Genomic DNA, 15,791 nt, shown 5'->3' with positions numbered 1-15,791 from the left:
TTAACACAAAACTCTGCACTCAACGTGTATCCAAAAACTGCAATCTGACAAACACACTTTTTTGACCCAAAAAAAAAAAAAAAAAATGGAAAATACTAAGCAAAAGGTTTTTGCATCAAGGACAAGAAGAAGAGACGGTTTCTAGTCAGAAAAGAAAAAAATAGCAAAATGCTAGAAAGAGAGGGTGCATCGATGTTCTAATTCGGAATTTTGTCTGGCATGACATGAGAACAATGATTGCTTCTAAGCTATTTGCCTAAATTCTAATTAGTTTTATTTCCCAAGTAATCATCTAAATTTTACACTGAATTGTACCCCAGTACAGAAAACAAACAATTGAGTTGGCTCCCCTACAATGGGAGAATCTACAAAGTCGGCCAACAACCCAAAAAATAATCACAGTGGAAAGTATCAACATAATCAGTGATATTTCGTCTACATTATTGGAATTTTGAAGGTCCTAATAATCTTATAATTAAAGAAAATTAAGAACTAGTCAGTCTGCAAGCAGTGTGATAAAAAGAAATTACTGTGATTTGAATATACAACTAGGGATAAAATGCACATGCAAAACACGTTGTGGTGAAGTATAGATGTCGGTGTAGCTTTTTATTGCAAAAGTTTTGATTTCGAAAAAGAAATTACTATGATTTGAAGATATAACTAGGGGATAAAATGCACATGCAAAATCCAATATGCCGTGGTGAAGTATAGATTTTGGCATAACTTTTTATTGCAAAAGTTTTGATTTCGATAAGGACCAATGAGTTCCACCAAGGACTAACCTTGGTCAAGTTGTATCCATCATATGCAACCTAAGATGAACCCACCAAAAATAAACAACCTGTGCCCAAAGTTCCCACTACAGCCTTAGCCTAGCCTGGTTAAGGTGCTTGTGATTTGCGAACCACCTAAACACCAAGCAAAATTCTCGATTTTCACCCATACAGGGGAACCATTCTCTGTGTCTACACATTGTACCAACCCAAGGCCAGAGTCTTATACCAACAATGGTCCCGAGTCACCCGGCCAACCAATATTCTTGATATGGTAACAATGGGTTTTCCTTCTCATCGTTAAGAAACAAGGATTACCAAGCAAGAGCCTAAGGCGCTGTACCACAGTACAGGAGGATTAAAAGAGTAGTTTATGTTTCAATGCTACAGTCATTAAGTTCTCTTCAAAAATCTATATAATCTAGCTTCTTTGGATCCTCTTCTCCAGTCTATCACCCCAAATCCAAATAACAGAATCCAAAAGGGCAAGCAGGAAATTTCCTTTCAGCCTCAAGAACCAACCTAACTATAGTAGTTTAAGAATTTATAGTCTTTTTAGACTCGGATTTTGTACAAACAGGTTATAGGCACTCAATGCCCAACACAAGTGCAGGACAGAAACATTGATCAATGAACTTGTAATATAAACTCATACAAACTTATAGCAAGCAGTACTGCTACGTATAATACGCAAAGATATACGATTACAAATTTAATAATTCAAAAATAAATAAAAAAATAAACCACAAATTAAGCAAATTTGGATTCGGCCACTCACAGTGACAAAAAAAACCCAGTTTTGGATTTTACTCTGGTCGACGTTTGGGTTGAAATTCGAGCTCTTGAGGAGTCTTGGCGACGATAGAGAGGGCGTGGAGTCCAGATTGGAGCTCGTCGGCCAAGGCATCGTAGACCAAACGATGCCGTTTCACGAGGTTCAAGCCTTCGAATTTCGGGGAGACAATCTTGAGGTTGAAATGGGTTTCGCCGGCGGCAGAGTTAGGGTTAGCTTTGACAGCTGCGTGGCCGGCGTGCTGGTAGGAAACGTCTTCGAGGTCAAGAATTGTGGCTTCGAAAGCTGATTGGAGCTTAGTCTTCATTCTAGTTGCCCTACTTACCAGTTCCTTTGCTCCTCGCGAACCCATCTTCTTCTTCTTCACTCTTTGTCTTCTGCTCTGCTCTGCTCTCTCTCAGCTTCGCTTCAATATTATTTTTTTTTTAATTGAAAAAAATGGAGGAAAAAAAAATAATTAAATAAATAAAGAGGCAAAAATGCGGTGAGCGTGGATCGAACACGCGACCTTCAGATCTTCAGTCTGACGCTCTCCCAACTGAGCTATCCCCGCTGTGTGTTGTCAATGTGTAAATACATATATAAAATCATTTTATTAGAAAATTCAACTTTAAATTGGAACAGTTTATTGCTTGAACCCAAATTTCAGTACAAGTTTTTATTCTTATCTTCTTTTTTTGGTAATAAAGTTTTTATTCTTATCTAGTTTGGCGTAAAAATAGAAATAATTTGATTTTCGAAGATAGTGGTTTGAGAATAAACTATTATAGCCATTTAAATGTCCAAGTCAAACTGCGTTGTTATCAATAATGTTTAACCTTTTTTTTTAATATATTTATTGGTAATAATAATGTTGACCCCTAGATAAGAGGCTTAGATATAAGTGTATAAAGACTTTTCCTATGACGCTAGATCTAAATAACTTATATTAACAATCATTTCCAATCAATCAAAGTTATATTTCATCAATTCAATATTAATGTTTAAACAGAGATGTGATATATATGCTTTGATCGCCCTATTTATTGTTTTCTTTTTTCTATTTTTTTTAATGTCAAAATATATAAAATGCCAAAAAATGAAAATTGTTGCTAAGCAATATGCATGCATGATGGGAATTTGATTGGTGGTATTCGTTCATAAAGGTTGTTTACGTACATTTCATATATATGCACCAAATATAGTTGGAACCCCACATTTTACATCACCAATAAAACAAAGATGAAAGGTCAAACGGCTTTCTACATGAACCTTTCACATAAAAACCCAAACACCACAAGCAAAAACACAATTAGCACAACCCCAACTTTGATGCCCATATTTTTATCCATCGTCAACTTCCAACCACCCGATTCCTTCTGCCCCATAATATAGCTCCCCAGCGTCATCCCGGACAGTTCTGCATCCTCCAATGCCGGAACGGTGTCGTTTCCTTTCTGTGATTCCTCAGCCGCCGCTGTCGTCGTTGGCTTTTCGGGTTTTGGTTGGGCCGAAACGTCTTGGGTTTGGGCCGTTTGGAGGACATCGGACGGCAAAGTAACGGAGAAGGAGAGAATCTGAGGTTTCTTGGGTATCACAACGGAGAGAACCCCATGAGTTAACTTGGCACGAACGTCGTCGTCTTTGGTGTTGTCGGCCAGTTTGATTTGTTTTCGAAAACGACTCCAGCTTTTGTTGTCGTCTAATGGTCGTTCTCCGGAGATTGTTAGGATCCTTGCCCTGTTGATCTGAACCTTCGCTTGTTCCTTTTTAAAACCTTGCACGAGGAAATTAATAATATTTGATTATTTTATTCTTTCAATTTTTATTTATTTATTTTTATTTCAGTTACTAATTATCTATTTATTTTAGTGTAATTTTTTAATATTGATATTCGAAGGCATGGCAATTGTATATGCAACAAAGAGTTTCTAAAACTTTAATAAATAAATATTTCTAGTATTCAGAAGATAATTAATAAGAAGACTAAACATATCATAAACATATCATATATACATATATATATATATATATATATATGAATTAAGTTGTTGTGAATAAATGTACACTATTTATTTAGCAAAAAATAAATATTAACTTCAAATTACAATTAACAAACTTTAAAAATGAAGTAAATTGTGTACATATATGTTGTAGAGTAATTTACCATTAAGATGAACATCAAGAATATCGGCATCTTCCTTTCTATGCCAAATGGAGTAAGGTTCGAAATCCGTATACAAACGGATGGGGCTATTAGCACCGGTTGTGTCTTCCATGGCAGAATTTAATTTTGTTGTCTTAATATAGACCTTCTATAGAATATATTATATAGACTTTGAAACTCATAGTGTTTAATTATCTCTCTGTTTTTATAAGATGACTTCGCTATGAGGTAACATTCTTATTAGGCTTCTTTAATTGGTTTTCCCACTTATCAAAATTTGGGAATCCTTTTTTAATTTTAATTCTTGAGGGTTTTCGGATTGCTTTCTCTGTTTATGAAGTCTTTCTTTCTTTACGTGTTATTCTGCAGATCCTTTCCCTCTTTGCATGGAACATGAATAGATATATGCTTTTGTTTTGTTTTCAATGTACTTCTAAATTTTATACATAATTTAGTATTTTTTGTAAAAAGGAGTTCTCTATAAATTTTTGGACACATAAAAACTAAAGAAATGCTGTTAGTTTAATTTTTCATGCATATTTTAATATAATTTTTTTGGGACTATTTTATAATTTTGAAGTAAAAAATTATTATCTAAAAAAATTATTTTTTATTTAGATAAAATGATTACTTTTACCAAAGAAATAAAACGAGCTAGAAACCAAAAAAAAGAAGAAAAAAAAGACGATTCTTTATCTGCCAAATGGTCGATGGTCGTTAAGTCGTTGAAACCTTGGCTCGTGCGAAAGGGAAAGAAACAGAGAGAGATGTTAGATGTTTCGTCCCAGATGACGTGGTTCTTTTGGATGCTCTACGACTTTTCTTGCTCCTTTTCAGTCTTTTTCTGTTAAAAGGCTTACACAGCTTGGCCTTAGAAGAAGACACTTGCACTAATTTGTTGCATAGATATGCCCAAACCTCTAATTTACCCCGTGGAAGAGCAATCCATGCTAATTCCTTAAAGGATAGCTTCCATTTTCCCCTTTCCTCCGTAACCATTTACTCTATGTATTTAAAATGTGGGGATACTGTTAAAGGGGTTCAACTATTCGAAGAAATGCCTAGCAAGAAAGTTGTGTCCTGGCATGCTGTTATTACGGGTTTTGTTCATCATCGTATCCTAGGGAAGCCCTTTCCCTCTTCTATAGGATGTTATAATGATGGAACAGTGAAACTGAATGAATTCACACTCGTTGGTGAACTTCATGAGATTTCTTTGTATAAAAATATTGAGGAATAATCAAGATACGTGTAGTTGAAAAAATAAATTTCACCAAACAAAATAACCAATAAGAATATATGCAAGCAATAGATGAACGAAGCAACAACAATTAACCATGTCTAGAGAGAGAGAGAGAGATTGCTTATAATATAAAAAGAAAGAGTAAGAAACAAGCACACCAAAAAATAGGTAATTTGATTAATATGATCTATGGCCACAGGGCAAGCAAGGAAGGATTTCTTCCATTAATTTTGAAGAAATACAAGCTTGAAGTCTCCAAAAATGGCTTTCAAAGAGAATAACTCTCTCTCTCACTAAAATGGATTTCTCTCACTTAATGAGCCGTTAGGCCGAGTCCCAAGAAAAATATGTGACTTACTAGCTGTAAAAGAAACATTTCACAAAACAAAGTACCAACTCGTGTCAGAGTGCCTCGGCGCTACACGGATAGCACTGCGGCTCTTAAGGTTCTGCCTAACAAAGCACCAAAACCGCATTAGATATGGGAAGAGTGTTGCGGTGCTCGAAAGATAGAGTCACAGCTCTTGACCAGTCAATGGGCAAGCACCATAGTTCTTAAGATGGAGAGCCGTAGCTCTTGAGGTTCTGTCTGGAGCCTTGATTAGCTCCTTTCAATGTTTTCCTACTCCTTTTGCTTCCTGCTCAATTTTACCTCTCCAAATACCCATCAATTTTGTTGGGTTGAATATTTTAATATTTTTTAATTTTCTAATCATTTTAAAACTTTTTGTACTATATATTTTTTTAAAAAAATATAATTATTTTTTAATAATTGAGTTTAATATTATTAATATATTTAATTGAATAATCTAAAAACATAAAATATATTAAAATATCTAAAAACATAATGCATGTGTGGATGACACACTGGTGCAAACAATTGCAGGAATTAAAACTAACTAATCTAATAACCATATTTCTACATGTAATTATAAGAAGACAGTTAACCAATTAGCCTAAACACCTATCTGTTTCCAAGCCATAATAAAAAAAATTGAAAGAAATAAATATGCATTAAACTAATTCTGTAGCCTAATTACAAGGATGGAAATCCAGAAATATTGAATAAGTCCCGGCATAGGATCTGTCCTCTCCTTCGTGCATGATAGGAATTTAATTGGTATAGTAAACCGAACACAATTACAAATATAAAACACTTGAACCTTCATTCATAAAAGGTTGTTTACACATTTCATATATGCACCAAATATAGATGAAACCTCACACATATATATATATATATATATATACACATGCACACATATACATGTATATATTTACATCACCAACTACTTTCCACATAAACATTTCACATAAACCCCAAACCCCAGTAGTAAAAACGCAAGCACAACCCCAACTTTGATGCCCATATTTTTATCAAGCTCTAACCTCCAAACACCTGCATTCTCCGTTGCTGTATGGTCCATCTGGGGGACTTCGGACGCCAGGGAAATGGACATGGGGAGGGTCGTTGGTTTCTTGGGTATCACAACAGAGAGAATCCCTCCGGCTAAGTTGGAGCTAATGTCGTTAACTTTGATGTTGTCGGCCAGTTTGATTTGTTTGCAAAAACGACTCCATTTGTTGTTGCCATCCAATGGTCGTTCTCCGGCGATTGTTAGGATCCTCATATTGTCGATCCGAACCTTCAGCTGTTCCTTTTTGAAACCTGCCCAGGCCAGCCGTGGGCCCCAAGGAAAATTAACAATATTATTTTATTTGGATTAATATTAATTGTTCTAATTAATTGTTGTTTCAATTTTTATTATTTTATTTTCTATTTATTGTCAACGTAGACTTTCAAAAGCATTGCAATTATATATATATATATATATCCAATATAGAGTTTTTAAAATTTTAATTAATGAATATTTCTGTAAAAATAGAAATAAATAATCAAAAATATATATATATATATATATATATTACGTTATGATTGACAAACTTTAAAAAAGGAAGGAATTGTATATATTATGTAGAGAAGCTTACCATGAAGATGAACATGAAGAGTCTCATTATCTTCCTTCCTATGCCAAATGCAATAAGGCTCGAAGTCCGTATATATACGACTGGGGTTATTAACTCCGGCTTCGTTTTCCATGGTAGAATTTAATTTTGTTGCGTACTTTGGATCTTTTATATTCTATAAACTTTGTAAATCAAAGAGTGTTTTTTGTTAGTTTTTAGATTGCAAAATGATGTTTATGTCTTCGTTTTTATATAAAAAAAACGATGATAGCTTTGCTGCGGTAACAATTTTATTACGCTTCTTTTGGCTGTCCCACTTTATTCAAATTAGGAATATATCTTTCTTTTTCTTCTTCTTCCTTTTTTTTTATTATTCTCTCTCTCTCTCTCTCTCTCTCTTGAATTCTTAGGGGTTTTCTATGTTTAGGAAGTCTTTCTTTCTTTACGTGCGCATTTTACAGATCCTTTCCCTCTTTGCATGGAACAGGAATAGACGTACGCTTTTCTTTTTGTTTTCGATGTACTTCTAAATTTCATACATAATTTAATATTTTTGAAAAAAAGAGGAGTTTCTCTATAATTAATTTTTGAAAATACAGAGGCAGATGTATATATATATATATACACTCAAAAAATAGTGTTCCTTTAGTTCGTGCATTTTAATGTAAATTTGTTAGCATTATTTTGTAATTTTCAAGTAAAAAATTATTATCTAAAAAAATATTTTTTCTATTTTGATAAACTTATTTCTTTTACTAGAGAAGTAAAACCAGCCAAAAAAAAAAAAAAAAAAAAAAAGGAAAAACGGTTCTTTATCGTTGACGTCAGAGAGAGAGAGAGCCGTTAGATGTTTCGTCCAAAAGGACGTCGGTCTTTTGGGTGCTTTTCAACTTTAGCTGCTCCTTTTCATAGTCTTTTCTGTTAAAAGGCTTACACAGCTTGGCCTCAGTAGAAGATACTTGCACTGATTTGTTGCGTAGATATGCCCAAACCTCTAATTTATGCGCCATGGAAGAGCAACCCAAGCGAAATTCCTAAAAGGGTCGCTTCCATTTTCCCTTTCCTCCATAATCATTTACCTAATATGTATTTAAAATGTGGGGATATTGTTAATAGGGTCCAACTGTTAGAAGAAATGCCTGGCAAGATTGTTGTGTCTTGTTCTGCTGTTATTACGTGTTTTGTTCATCATGGGTATCCTAAAGAGGCCCTTTCTATATTCTGTAGGATGCTTCGTGATGGGACTGTGAACCGAATGATTTCACACCCGTTGGTGTACTTCATGCCCATTTAGCTCTATGAGAATGTGTCTCAAGCTCATTACCAGATATATGCATTTGTTGTTAGGTTGGGATTTGAGTGGAATACATTCATGACGGACTCCTTTTTGACTGCTTTGATAAGGCATGCTTAATTGGCCAGAGGCTTTGGGAAGTTTTTGTTGGATAAGAATATTGTGTCTTGGAATGCTATGGTTGCTGGATATGTGCAGTTTTCGCATTTGGAATTCCTAGATTCTATTACCGTATAAACCATGAGGATGTGTGCCCTGACCACTTTACATTTTCTAGCGTTCTCTCTGGGTTGACTGCACTTTCTGACCTTAAGATGAATTTGCAAGTTTATAGGAACCAAAATGACATAGTATGCCAAAAGGACCAAAATGAACCTTGGAGCCTCAACTCCGGGTACACCCTCTTTCCTCTTGAACACCAAATTGCAACCAACTACTATACCACCTTTAGGTTTGTTAATTAGTTTCCAAGTTACATTCCGATTCAAGGAATCGATTTCATCATCCATGTCGCTTTCCACATCTCCGAGTCTTTTGACTTGAAAGCTTGCTCATATATATGTTCGGCTTCGAGTCCATATCTTCAAGTGCATAAGCAATGCAATCTGCAAAACTATACCTAGATGTGCTTTGGTTTGTCGTCTAACTCTATCACGAGCAAAATTGTAGTCTTAGATGTCTTCACCTTCTACGATCTCCACCTTGTTATGATCATCTACTTGAACAATTTGTTCTTGAGCCTCTTGGGTATCATGGTTTTCCTCACGAGCTACATCTCCACTTAGTTAATTTATTCGATAAATCAATCCCCAAGTCAAATGTCTCCTTGCTAACTTCATCTCCACTTGAAGATTCCTTGTTCATTGCCAATCTATGCATCTCACTTTTCTTGAATATCACATCTCTACTTATCTTGAGATTATTTTGCAAGTTCATGGCGACCAAAAATTACATAGTGTGCAAAAAGGGCCAAGCTAGACAAGCTTTTGAGATTTTTTTATGAGATGAGGCTAGATGTGTTAAACCAAATGACATCACCTTCATATCCGTACTTAATGCATACAGTCAAGGAGTGCATATGGATGAAGGATGGAAATATTTCTCCTCCATGACTTGTGTCCATGGAATCTTTCCCGGAGAAGGTCATTCTGCATGTATGAAGTATGATAAATCTTCTAGGCTGAGTTAGTCACATGAAAGAAGCTGAGGAGTTGATACTGAAAATGGCATTTCAACCAATTGTGCTAGTTTGGTAAACTTTCCTTGGTGCATGTCAGGTTCATGGGGATACAAGAAGTGAGAAGTGATGAGCAAAGTGTGCATTAGAATTAGACAGAACAAACCCATCAACGTATGTTTTGTTATCAAATATGCATGCTAGTACTAGCAATTGAGATGGTGCAGGAATGCTGAGTGAAATAGTGGAAATCGGAGATGCAAAAGAAATGCTTGGATCCAGTTGGATTGAAGTAGAAAATGGTTGATTACTACCTACAGAACTTGAAGCGTTCGAATGAACGAAGGGTGACCGAGTGGGAAAGTTTCCTTTTCTTCTGCACTATTAGGCTAATAAGTAGTTTCTTTTCCAGTATTACTCCAAAATAGTATTTAAAAATTTAATCATACCATAGCAAAAGCTCTCCCTTTTCTTCTGCACTATTAGGCTAATAGGTAGTTTCTAGTATTACTCCAAAATAGTATTTAAAAATTTAATGATACCTTAGCAAAAGCTCTCATCTGTAAACTTCATATATGAAGTTTTTGAACTAATGCATTTGTGGATGATACCCTTGTGCAAACAATTGCAGCAATTAAAACTGCATAATCTAATAACCGCATTTCTTTACATAATTATAAAGGGACAATAAACAAATTAGCCTAAAAATCTGTTTCCAAACCATAATAATAATAATAATAATAAGTACAAGAAATATATACATTAAACTAATTCTGTAGCATAATCACAAGGATGAAAATCCAGAAATATTGAAAAAATCCCAGCACAGAATCTGTTCCTCCCTTCATGCATGATGGAAATTTGATTGGTATGGTGAACCGACCACAATTACAAATATAGAACACTTGAACCTTCGTTCATGAAAGGTAGTTTGCACATTTCATATTGCACCAAATATAGTTGGAGTCCACATATTGTTTACATAATCAACTAATTATCAATAACAGCAAGATCAAACGGCTTTCCACACTCAATATGCATGCATGATGAAAATTTGATTGGTAGTGAACCGAAAACAATTACAAAAATAAAACACTTCGAACAATTCCTTCATAAAAGGTTGTTTACATATTTCATATATACACCAAATTAATATGGTTATATATACATTGACATGACCATTCACCAATTAATTAATTTTCTATAAACACAAAGATCAAACGACTTTCCACATAAACATTCCACATAAACCCCAAACCCAAAGGAGCAATAACACAAGCACCATGATTACCAACCTCCAACCACCTGCATTCTCCGTTGCCGTAGTCGTCTTTTGGGTTTTGGTTGGGTTTGGGCCTTTTCGAGGACTTGGGACGGCAGGGAAATGGACAAGGAGAGAATCCCTGGTTTCTTGGGTATCACAATGGAGAGAATCCGTCCAGTGAACTTTGAACGAATGTCGTTATTTTGGGTGTTGTCGGCCAGTTTGTTTGTTTGTTTGCGAAAACGACTCCATGTGTTATTGTCGTCCCATAATCGTCGTTCTCCGGAGATTGTTAGGATCCGCTCCTCGTTGATCTCAATCTTCAGCTGTTGCTTTTTCAAACCTGCCCAAGCAAAAGTAATAACATTAATTATTGTTTCAATTTCTACTTGATTTATTTGCTTGCTATTTATTTTTTATGTCATTTTTAATATAGAGTTTCAAAAGCATGGCAATTATAAACAACATAGAGTTTTTAAGTTTAATTAATTTGTATTTCTTGTATACATAAATTATAAATCTAAACGTATCATAACGTAAAAAATAAATTAAGTTGTTTGCGAATAGAAGTATAATAATTACAAATAATATATATAAATATATATATTAAATTACAATTGAATTATTTTAAAAATGAAAGGAATTTGTGTTTGTATTATGTAGAGAAGTTTACCATTAAGATGAACATCAAAAGTATCAGTATCTTCCTTCCTATGCCAAATGCAATAAGGTTCGAAGTCCGTATGGAAATGGTAGGGTTTATAGGCTCCGACTGTGTCTTCCATGGTAGAATTTGGACCTTTTATGTTCTATAGAGTTTGTAAATTAAAGAGTGTTTGATGTTTATGTCTCTGTATTTTAATACAACAAAACGATGGCTTTGCTAAGGTAACAATCTTATTACGCTTATTTTGGTTGTCCCACTTTCCTAAAATTAGGGAATATCTCTCTCTCTCTCTGTTTTTTTTTTTCCCCCTGAATTCTTTGGGATTGCGTTTTTCTCTTTTTAGGAAGTCTTTCTTTCTCGTACATTCTACAGATCCTTTCCCTCTTTGCATGGAACAGGTATAGACGTACGATTCTATTTTTGTTTCCACTGTACTTTTGAATTTCATACACAATTTAATATTTTTAAAAAAGGAGTTTCTCTATAATTAATTTTCAAATATACAAAAGCAGATATATATATATATATATATATAAAAACTCAAAAAATAGTGTTAATTTAATTCTTCAAGCATTTTAATATAAATTTGTTAGCATTATTTTTAAAAAAAAATTATTTTCTACATAGAGAAGATTTTAAATTTTTTTTTATTTTTTTTACTAGAGAAATAAAACGGGCTAGAATCGCCCCAAAAAAAAAAAAAAAATTGTTTCTTTATCTGCCCCAAATGGTCGTTGGTCGTTAAGTCGTAGAAAACTTGGCGTGCGAAGTGGAGAGAGAGAGAGAGAGAGAGAGAGAGAGAGAGAGAGAGAGAGAGACGTTAGATGTGTCGTCTCAGAGGACGTGGCTCTTTTGAACGCCCTTCAACTTTTGCTGCTCCTTTTCATTGTCTTTTTCTGTTAAAAGGCTTACATAGCAGCTTGCCTTGGCAAAAGACATCTGCACTGATTTGTTGCGTGGATTTACCCAAACCTCTAATTTACACCATGGAAGAGCAATCCATGCTAAATTCCTTAAAGGGTCGCTTCCAATTTCCCCTTTCCTCCATAACCATGCATTTACTCAATTGTATTTGAAATGTGGGGATCTTGTTAACGAGGATCTAACTGTTCGAAGAAATGCCTAGCAAGAATGTTGTGTCTTGGTCTGCTGTTATTACGGGTTTTGTTCATCATGGGTATCCTAAAGAAGCCCTTTCTATCTTCTGTAGGATGCTTTGCGATGGGACAGTTGAACCGAATGCATTCACTCTCGTTGCTTCACTTCATCCGATTTCGCTGTATGAGAATGTTTCACAAGCTTATTACCAGATTTATTTACTTGTTGTTAGGTTGGGATTTGAGTGGAATACATTCTTGACTAACTCATATTTTACTGCTTTGATAAGGCATGTTAAATTGGCAGAGGCTTTGGAAGCTTTTGTTGGATAAGAATATTGTTTCTTGGATGCTATGATTGCTGGTTATGTGCAGTTTTCGCATTTGGAACTCCCTCTATTCTAATACCGTAGGTATAAAGCATAAGGATGTATTCCCCGACCACTTTACATTTTCTAGCGTTCTCTTTGTGTTGAATGTACTTTTTGATCTTAAAGTGAGTTTTCTAGTTCATCGGAACCAAAAATGCCACATAGTGTGAAAAAAGGGCAAAGCTAGAGAAGCTCTTCAGATTTTTTTATGAGATGATGACATCACCTTCATATGTGTACTTAATGCATACAACCTAGGAGGGTATATTAATGGAGGATGGAATTTCTCCTCCATGACTTGTGTCCATGGAATCTTTCCCTGGGAAGATCATTTTGCATGTGTGAGCATGATAAATCTTCTAGGCTGAGCTAGCCACATGAAAGAAGCTGAGGAATTTATCCTGAAAATGCCATTCAACTAATTGTCCTGGTGTGGCAAACTTTCCTTGGTCGTGTCAGGTTCATGGGGACACAGAAAGTGAGAAGTGTGGAATAGAGCATGGATTAGCATTAGATGGAACAGGCCCATCTCCGTATGTTTTGTTATCAAATATGCATGCTAGTATTAGCAATTGGGATGGTGCAGGAATGCCGAGTGAAATGGTGGAAATTAGAGATGTAAAAGAAATGCCTGGATCCAGTTGGATTGAAGTAGAAAATGGCCTACAGAAGTTTAGGTGTTCGAATGAACGAAAGTGGTTTGAGTGGGCAAGTTTCCTTTTCTTCTGCATTATTGGGCTAGTAAGGAGTTCCTTTCCAGTATTCCTCCATGATAGTTTTTGAAAATTTGACCATACCTTGGCAACAAATGCTCTAATCTTTAACCTTCATCTATGGAGTTCGTAAACTGATGCATGTGTGGATAATACCCTTGTGCAAACAATTGTTGCAGTTAAAACTAAATAATCTAATAGCAGTTAAAACTAAATAATTCTGTAGCATAATTACAAGGATGAAAATCCAGAAATATCGAAAAAATCCCAGCAAAAAATCTGTTCTCCCCTTCATGCATGATGGAAATTTGATTGATATAGTGACCCGAACAGGATTACATATATAAAACACTCGAACATTTGTTCATAAAAGGTTGTTTGCACATTTCACATATGCACCAAATATAGTTGGAACCCCACTATTTTTCACATGTCACCAACTACTTTTCAATATAGCACAAATATCAAACGGCTATCCACATAAACATTTCACATAAATTCCAAACCCCAGGACCAAAAACACAAGCACGCCCATATTTTTATCCTTCAACATCCAACCACCCGCATTCTCCGTCTCCTTTTGGATGACTACTTCGAACCCCGGGGAAATGGACATGGAGGGAATCTCTGGTTTCTTGGGCATCACAACAGAGAGAATCCCTCTGCTGAACTTGGAACTAATGTAGCTGACGTTGATGTTGTCGGCCAGTGGGATTTGTTTGCTAAAACGACTCCACTTGTTGTTGTCGTGCAATGGTGGTTCTCCCAGTTTGATTTGTTTGCCAAAAAAACTCTGTTTGTTGTTGTCGTCCAACGGTCGTTCTCCTGAGATTGTTAGCATCCTTGCATTGTTGACGCGAACCTTCAGCTGTTCCCTTTTGAAACCTGCCTAGTCACCAAAGGATATTAATAATATTAATTATTTGGATAAATTATTAATTGTTCTAATTAATCATTGTTTCAATTTCTATTTTAGTATACTTTCTATATATTTATTTTTAATGTAGAGTTTCGAAAGCATGGCAATTATATATATATATATATATATATATATATATATCTAACACAGAGTTTTTAAACTTTAATTAATAGATATTTCTAATACATTCAGAAAATAATTAATCATAAATCCAAACATATCATACTAATATAAATTAAGTTATTTGAAAAAAAAATATCATACTAATATATGAGATTGTGAGTTCGAGATAATGACATGGAAAAAAAATAGTGGTGAATGACAAAGAATATATATATATATATATATATATATATTAACTAAGTTAATCATAATATATATATATATATATATATATATTTTAATTGAGTTACATCGACTTACATTAAAAATGAAAAAAATTTAATATATATTATGTAGAAAAGTTTACTAGAGATATATATATATATATATATATATATCATGTAGAGAACTTTACCTTCAAGATGAACATCAAGAGTATCATTATCTTCCTTCTTATGCCAAATGCAATAAGGTTCGAACTCCATATACAAACGGTTGGTTCGAAGTTCAACTTTGTTTTCCATGACAGAACTTAATTTTATTCTGTATTTATGATCTTTTATATTTCTATAGACTTTGTAAATCAAAGACTATTTTATGTCTGTTTTTATATTGCAAAATAATGGCTTAACAATCTAACATTCTTTAATTGGTTGTCCCACTTTATTAAAATTAGGGAATATATCTTTCTTCCTTTCAATTTAATTATTTCCTTGAATTTTTGGGGGGTTTTAGGATTGCTTTCTCTGTTTAGGAAGTCTTTCTTTCTTTTGAAGTGTAAGGCTTACAGATCCTTATCCTTTCCCTCTTTGCACGGAACAGGAATAGAAGTACGCTTTTATTTCGTCTTCAATGTACTTCCAAATGCCTTACATAATTTAATATTTTATAAAATGAGTTTCTCTATAATTAATTTTTTAATTGATATCCCTAATAAAGAGTCTATATTAATTTTCTGACATTTCATAATCACCCTTTATTTTTAACGTGCCATTACTTTTACCATCCAAAAAAATATAAAGACCATAATGCCCTCAATACTTTATTAATAAAATAAGAGAAAATTATAACAAAAATAATTATTTTGTTTCAGATGGTTTTTTGTCAAACAATATACTATTATCTCTTTAATTTATTTAATTAAATCAATAATCAGTTAACCAAAACAATAATTAAATTGTAAATTGTAAATATTATGATTTTTTTTGAAAAGATAAATATTATGATATTTATTTTGAAAAAAAAGATATTATGAAGTTAA

The 15,791-nt window shown here is 34.0% G+C and overlaps 5 protein-coding genes, 1 non-coding gene and 1 pseudogene across 6 annotated transcripts; 1 reads left to right on the top strand and 6 right to left on the bottom strand.

Moving 5' to 3' along the window:
• Positions 1 to 1,582: 1,582 nt before the first annotated feature.
• On the bottom strand, positions 1,583 to 1,921 carry LOC107419684 (protein BOLA1, chloroplastic). Its single transcript, XM_016028459.2, has one exon. It carries the CDS (start codon positions 1,919 to 1,921, stop codon positions 1,583 to 1,585), a length of 339 nt encoding a protein of 112 aa, XP_015883945.2.
• A 128-nt stretch (positions 1,922 to 2,049) lies between these two features.
• On the bottom strand, positions 2,050 to 2,122 carry TRNAF-GAA (transfer RNA phenylalanine (anticodon GAA)). Its single transcript has one exon. It is a non-coding gene; the product is annotated as a tRNA-Phe (tRNA).
• Positions 2,123 to 2,701: 579 nt separating this feature from the next.
• On the bottom strand, positions 2,702 to 3,879 carry LOC107419722 (17.6 kDa class I heat shock protein 3). The gene is made up of 2 exons (XM_016028499.4): positions 3,716 to 3,879; positions 2,702 to 3,325 (listed from the first exon to the last, which is right to left on the bottom strand). Exons 1-2 carry the CDS (start codon positions 3,825 to 3,827, stop codon positions 2,811 to 2,813), a joined length of 627 nt encoding a protein of 208 aa, XP_015883985.2. The 5' UTR covers positions 3,828 to 3,879; the 3' UTR covers positions 2,702 to 2,810.
• Positions 3,880 to 4,108: 229 nt separating this feature from the next.
• Positions 4,109 to 9,704, top strand: LOC112491806 (putative pentatricopeptide repeat-containing protein At3g15130; annotated as a pseudogene).
• LOC107419725 (18.1 kDa class I heat shock protein-like) lies at positions 5,953 to 7,242 on the bottom strand. Its single transcript, XM_016028501.4, has 2 exons — positions 6,948 to 7,242; positions 5,953 to 6,627 (listed from the first exon to the last, which is right to left on the bottom strand). Exons 1-2 carry the CDS (start codon positions 7,057 to 7,059, stop codon positions 6,248 to 6,250), a joined length of 492 nt encoding a protein of 163 aa, XP_015883987.1. The 5' UTR covers positions 7,060 to 7,242; the 3' UTR covers positions 5,953 to 6,247.
• Positions 9,705 to 10,684: 980 nt separating the features above from the next.
• LOC107419685 (17.8 kDa class I heat shock protein-like) lies at positions 10,685 to 11,446 on the bottom strand. The gene is made up of 2 exons (XM_016028460.1): positions 11,335 to 11,446; positions 10,685 to 11,004 (listed from the first exon to the last, which is right to left on the bottom strand). The coding sequence occupies exons 1-2, from the start codon at positions 11,444 to 11,446 to the stop codon at positions 10,685 to 10,687; spliced, it is 432 nt and encodes a 143-aa protein (XP_015883946.1).
• Positions 11,447 to 13,799: 2,353 nt separating this feature from the next.
• LOC107419723 (17.8 kDa class I heat shock protein) lies at positions 13,800 to 15,144 on the bottom strand. Its single transcript, XM_048474165.1, has 2 exons — positions 14,946 to 15,144; positions 13,800 to 14,394 (listed from the first exon to the last, which is right to left on the bottom strand). Exons 1-2 carry the CDS (start codon positions 15,052 to 15,054, stop codon positions 13,982 to 13,984), a joined length of 522 nt encoding a protein of 173 aa, XP_048330122.1. The 5' UTR covers positions 15,055 to 15,144; the 3' UTR covers positions 13,800 to 13,981.
• Between the last annotated feature and the right edge of the window lie 647 nt (positions 15,145 to 15,791).

The sequence above is a fragment of the Ziziphus jujuba genome, chromosome 2, assembly GCF_031755915.1.
Source record: "Ziziphus jujuba cultivar Dongzao chromosome 2, ASM3175591v1".
Classification (NCBI taxonomy): domain Eukaryota; kingdom Viridiplantae; phylum Streptophyta; class Magnoliopsida; order Rosales; family Rhamnaceae; genus Ziziphus; species Ziziphus jujuba.
The sequence above is the reverse complement of the archived record's forward strand: the minus strand, read 5'-3'. Positions and strand labels throughout refer to the sequence as shown.

Bases quoted from the DNA above. Each gene is read 5' to 3' on its own strand.
- LOC107419684 (XM_016028459.2), bottom strand. From the start codon at position 1,921: ATGGGTTCGCGAGGAGCAAAGGAACTGGTAAGTAGGGCAACTAGAATG.
- LOC107419722 (XM_016028499.4), bottom strand. From the start codon at position 3,827: ATGGAAGACACAACCGGTGCTAATAGCCCCATCCGTTTGTATACGGAT. The intron at 3,326-3,715 runs GTAAATTACTCT...TCCTCGTGCAAG, and splicing joins TCTTGATGTTCATCTTAATG to GTTTTAAAAAGGAACAAGCG.
- LOC107419725 (XM_016028501.4), bottom strand. From the start codon at position 7,059: ATGGAAAACGAAGCCGGAGTTAATAACCCCAGTCGTATATATACGGAC. The intron at 6,628-6,947 runs GTAAGCTTCTCT...TGGCCTGGGCAG, and splicing joins TCTTCATGTTCATCTTCATG to GTTTCAAAAAGGAACAGCTG.
- LOC107419685 (XM_016028460.1), bottom strand. From the start codon at position 11,446: ATGGAAGACACAGTCGGAGCCTATAAACCCTACCATTTCCATACGGAC. The intron at 11,005-11,334 runs GTAAACTTCTCT...TTGCTTGGGCAG, and splicing joins TTTTGATGTTCATCTTAATG to GTTTGAAAAAGCAACAGCTG.
- LOC107419723 (XM_048474165.1), bottom strand. From the start codon at position 15,054: ATGGAAAACAAAGTTGAACTTCGAACCAACCGTTTGTATATGGAGTTC. The intron at 14,395-14,945 runs GTAAAGTTCTCT...GTGACTAGGCAG, and splicing joins TCTTGATGTTCATCTTGAAG to GTTTCAAAAGGGAACAGCTG.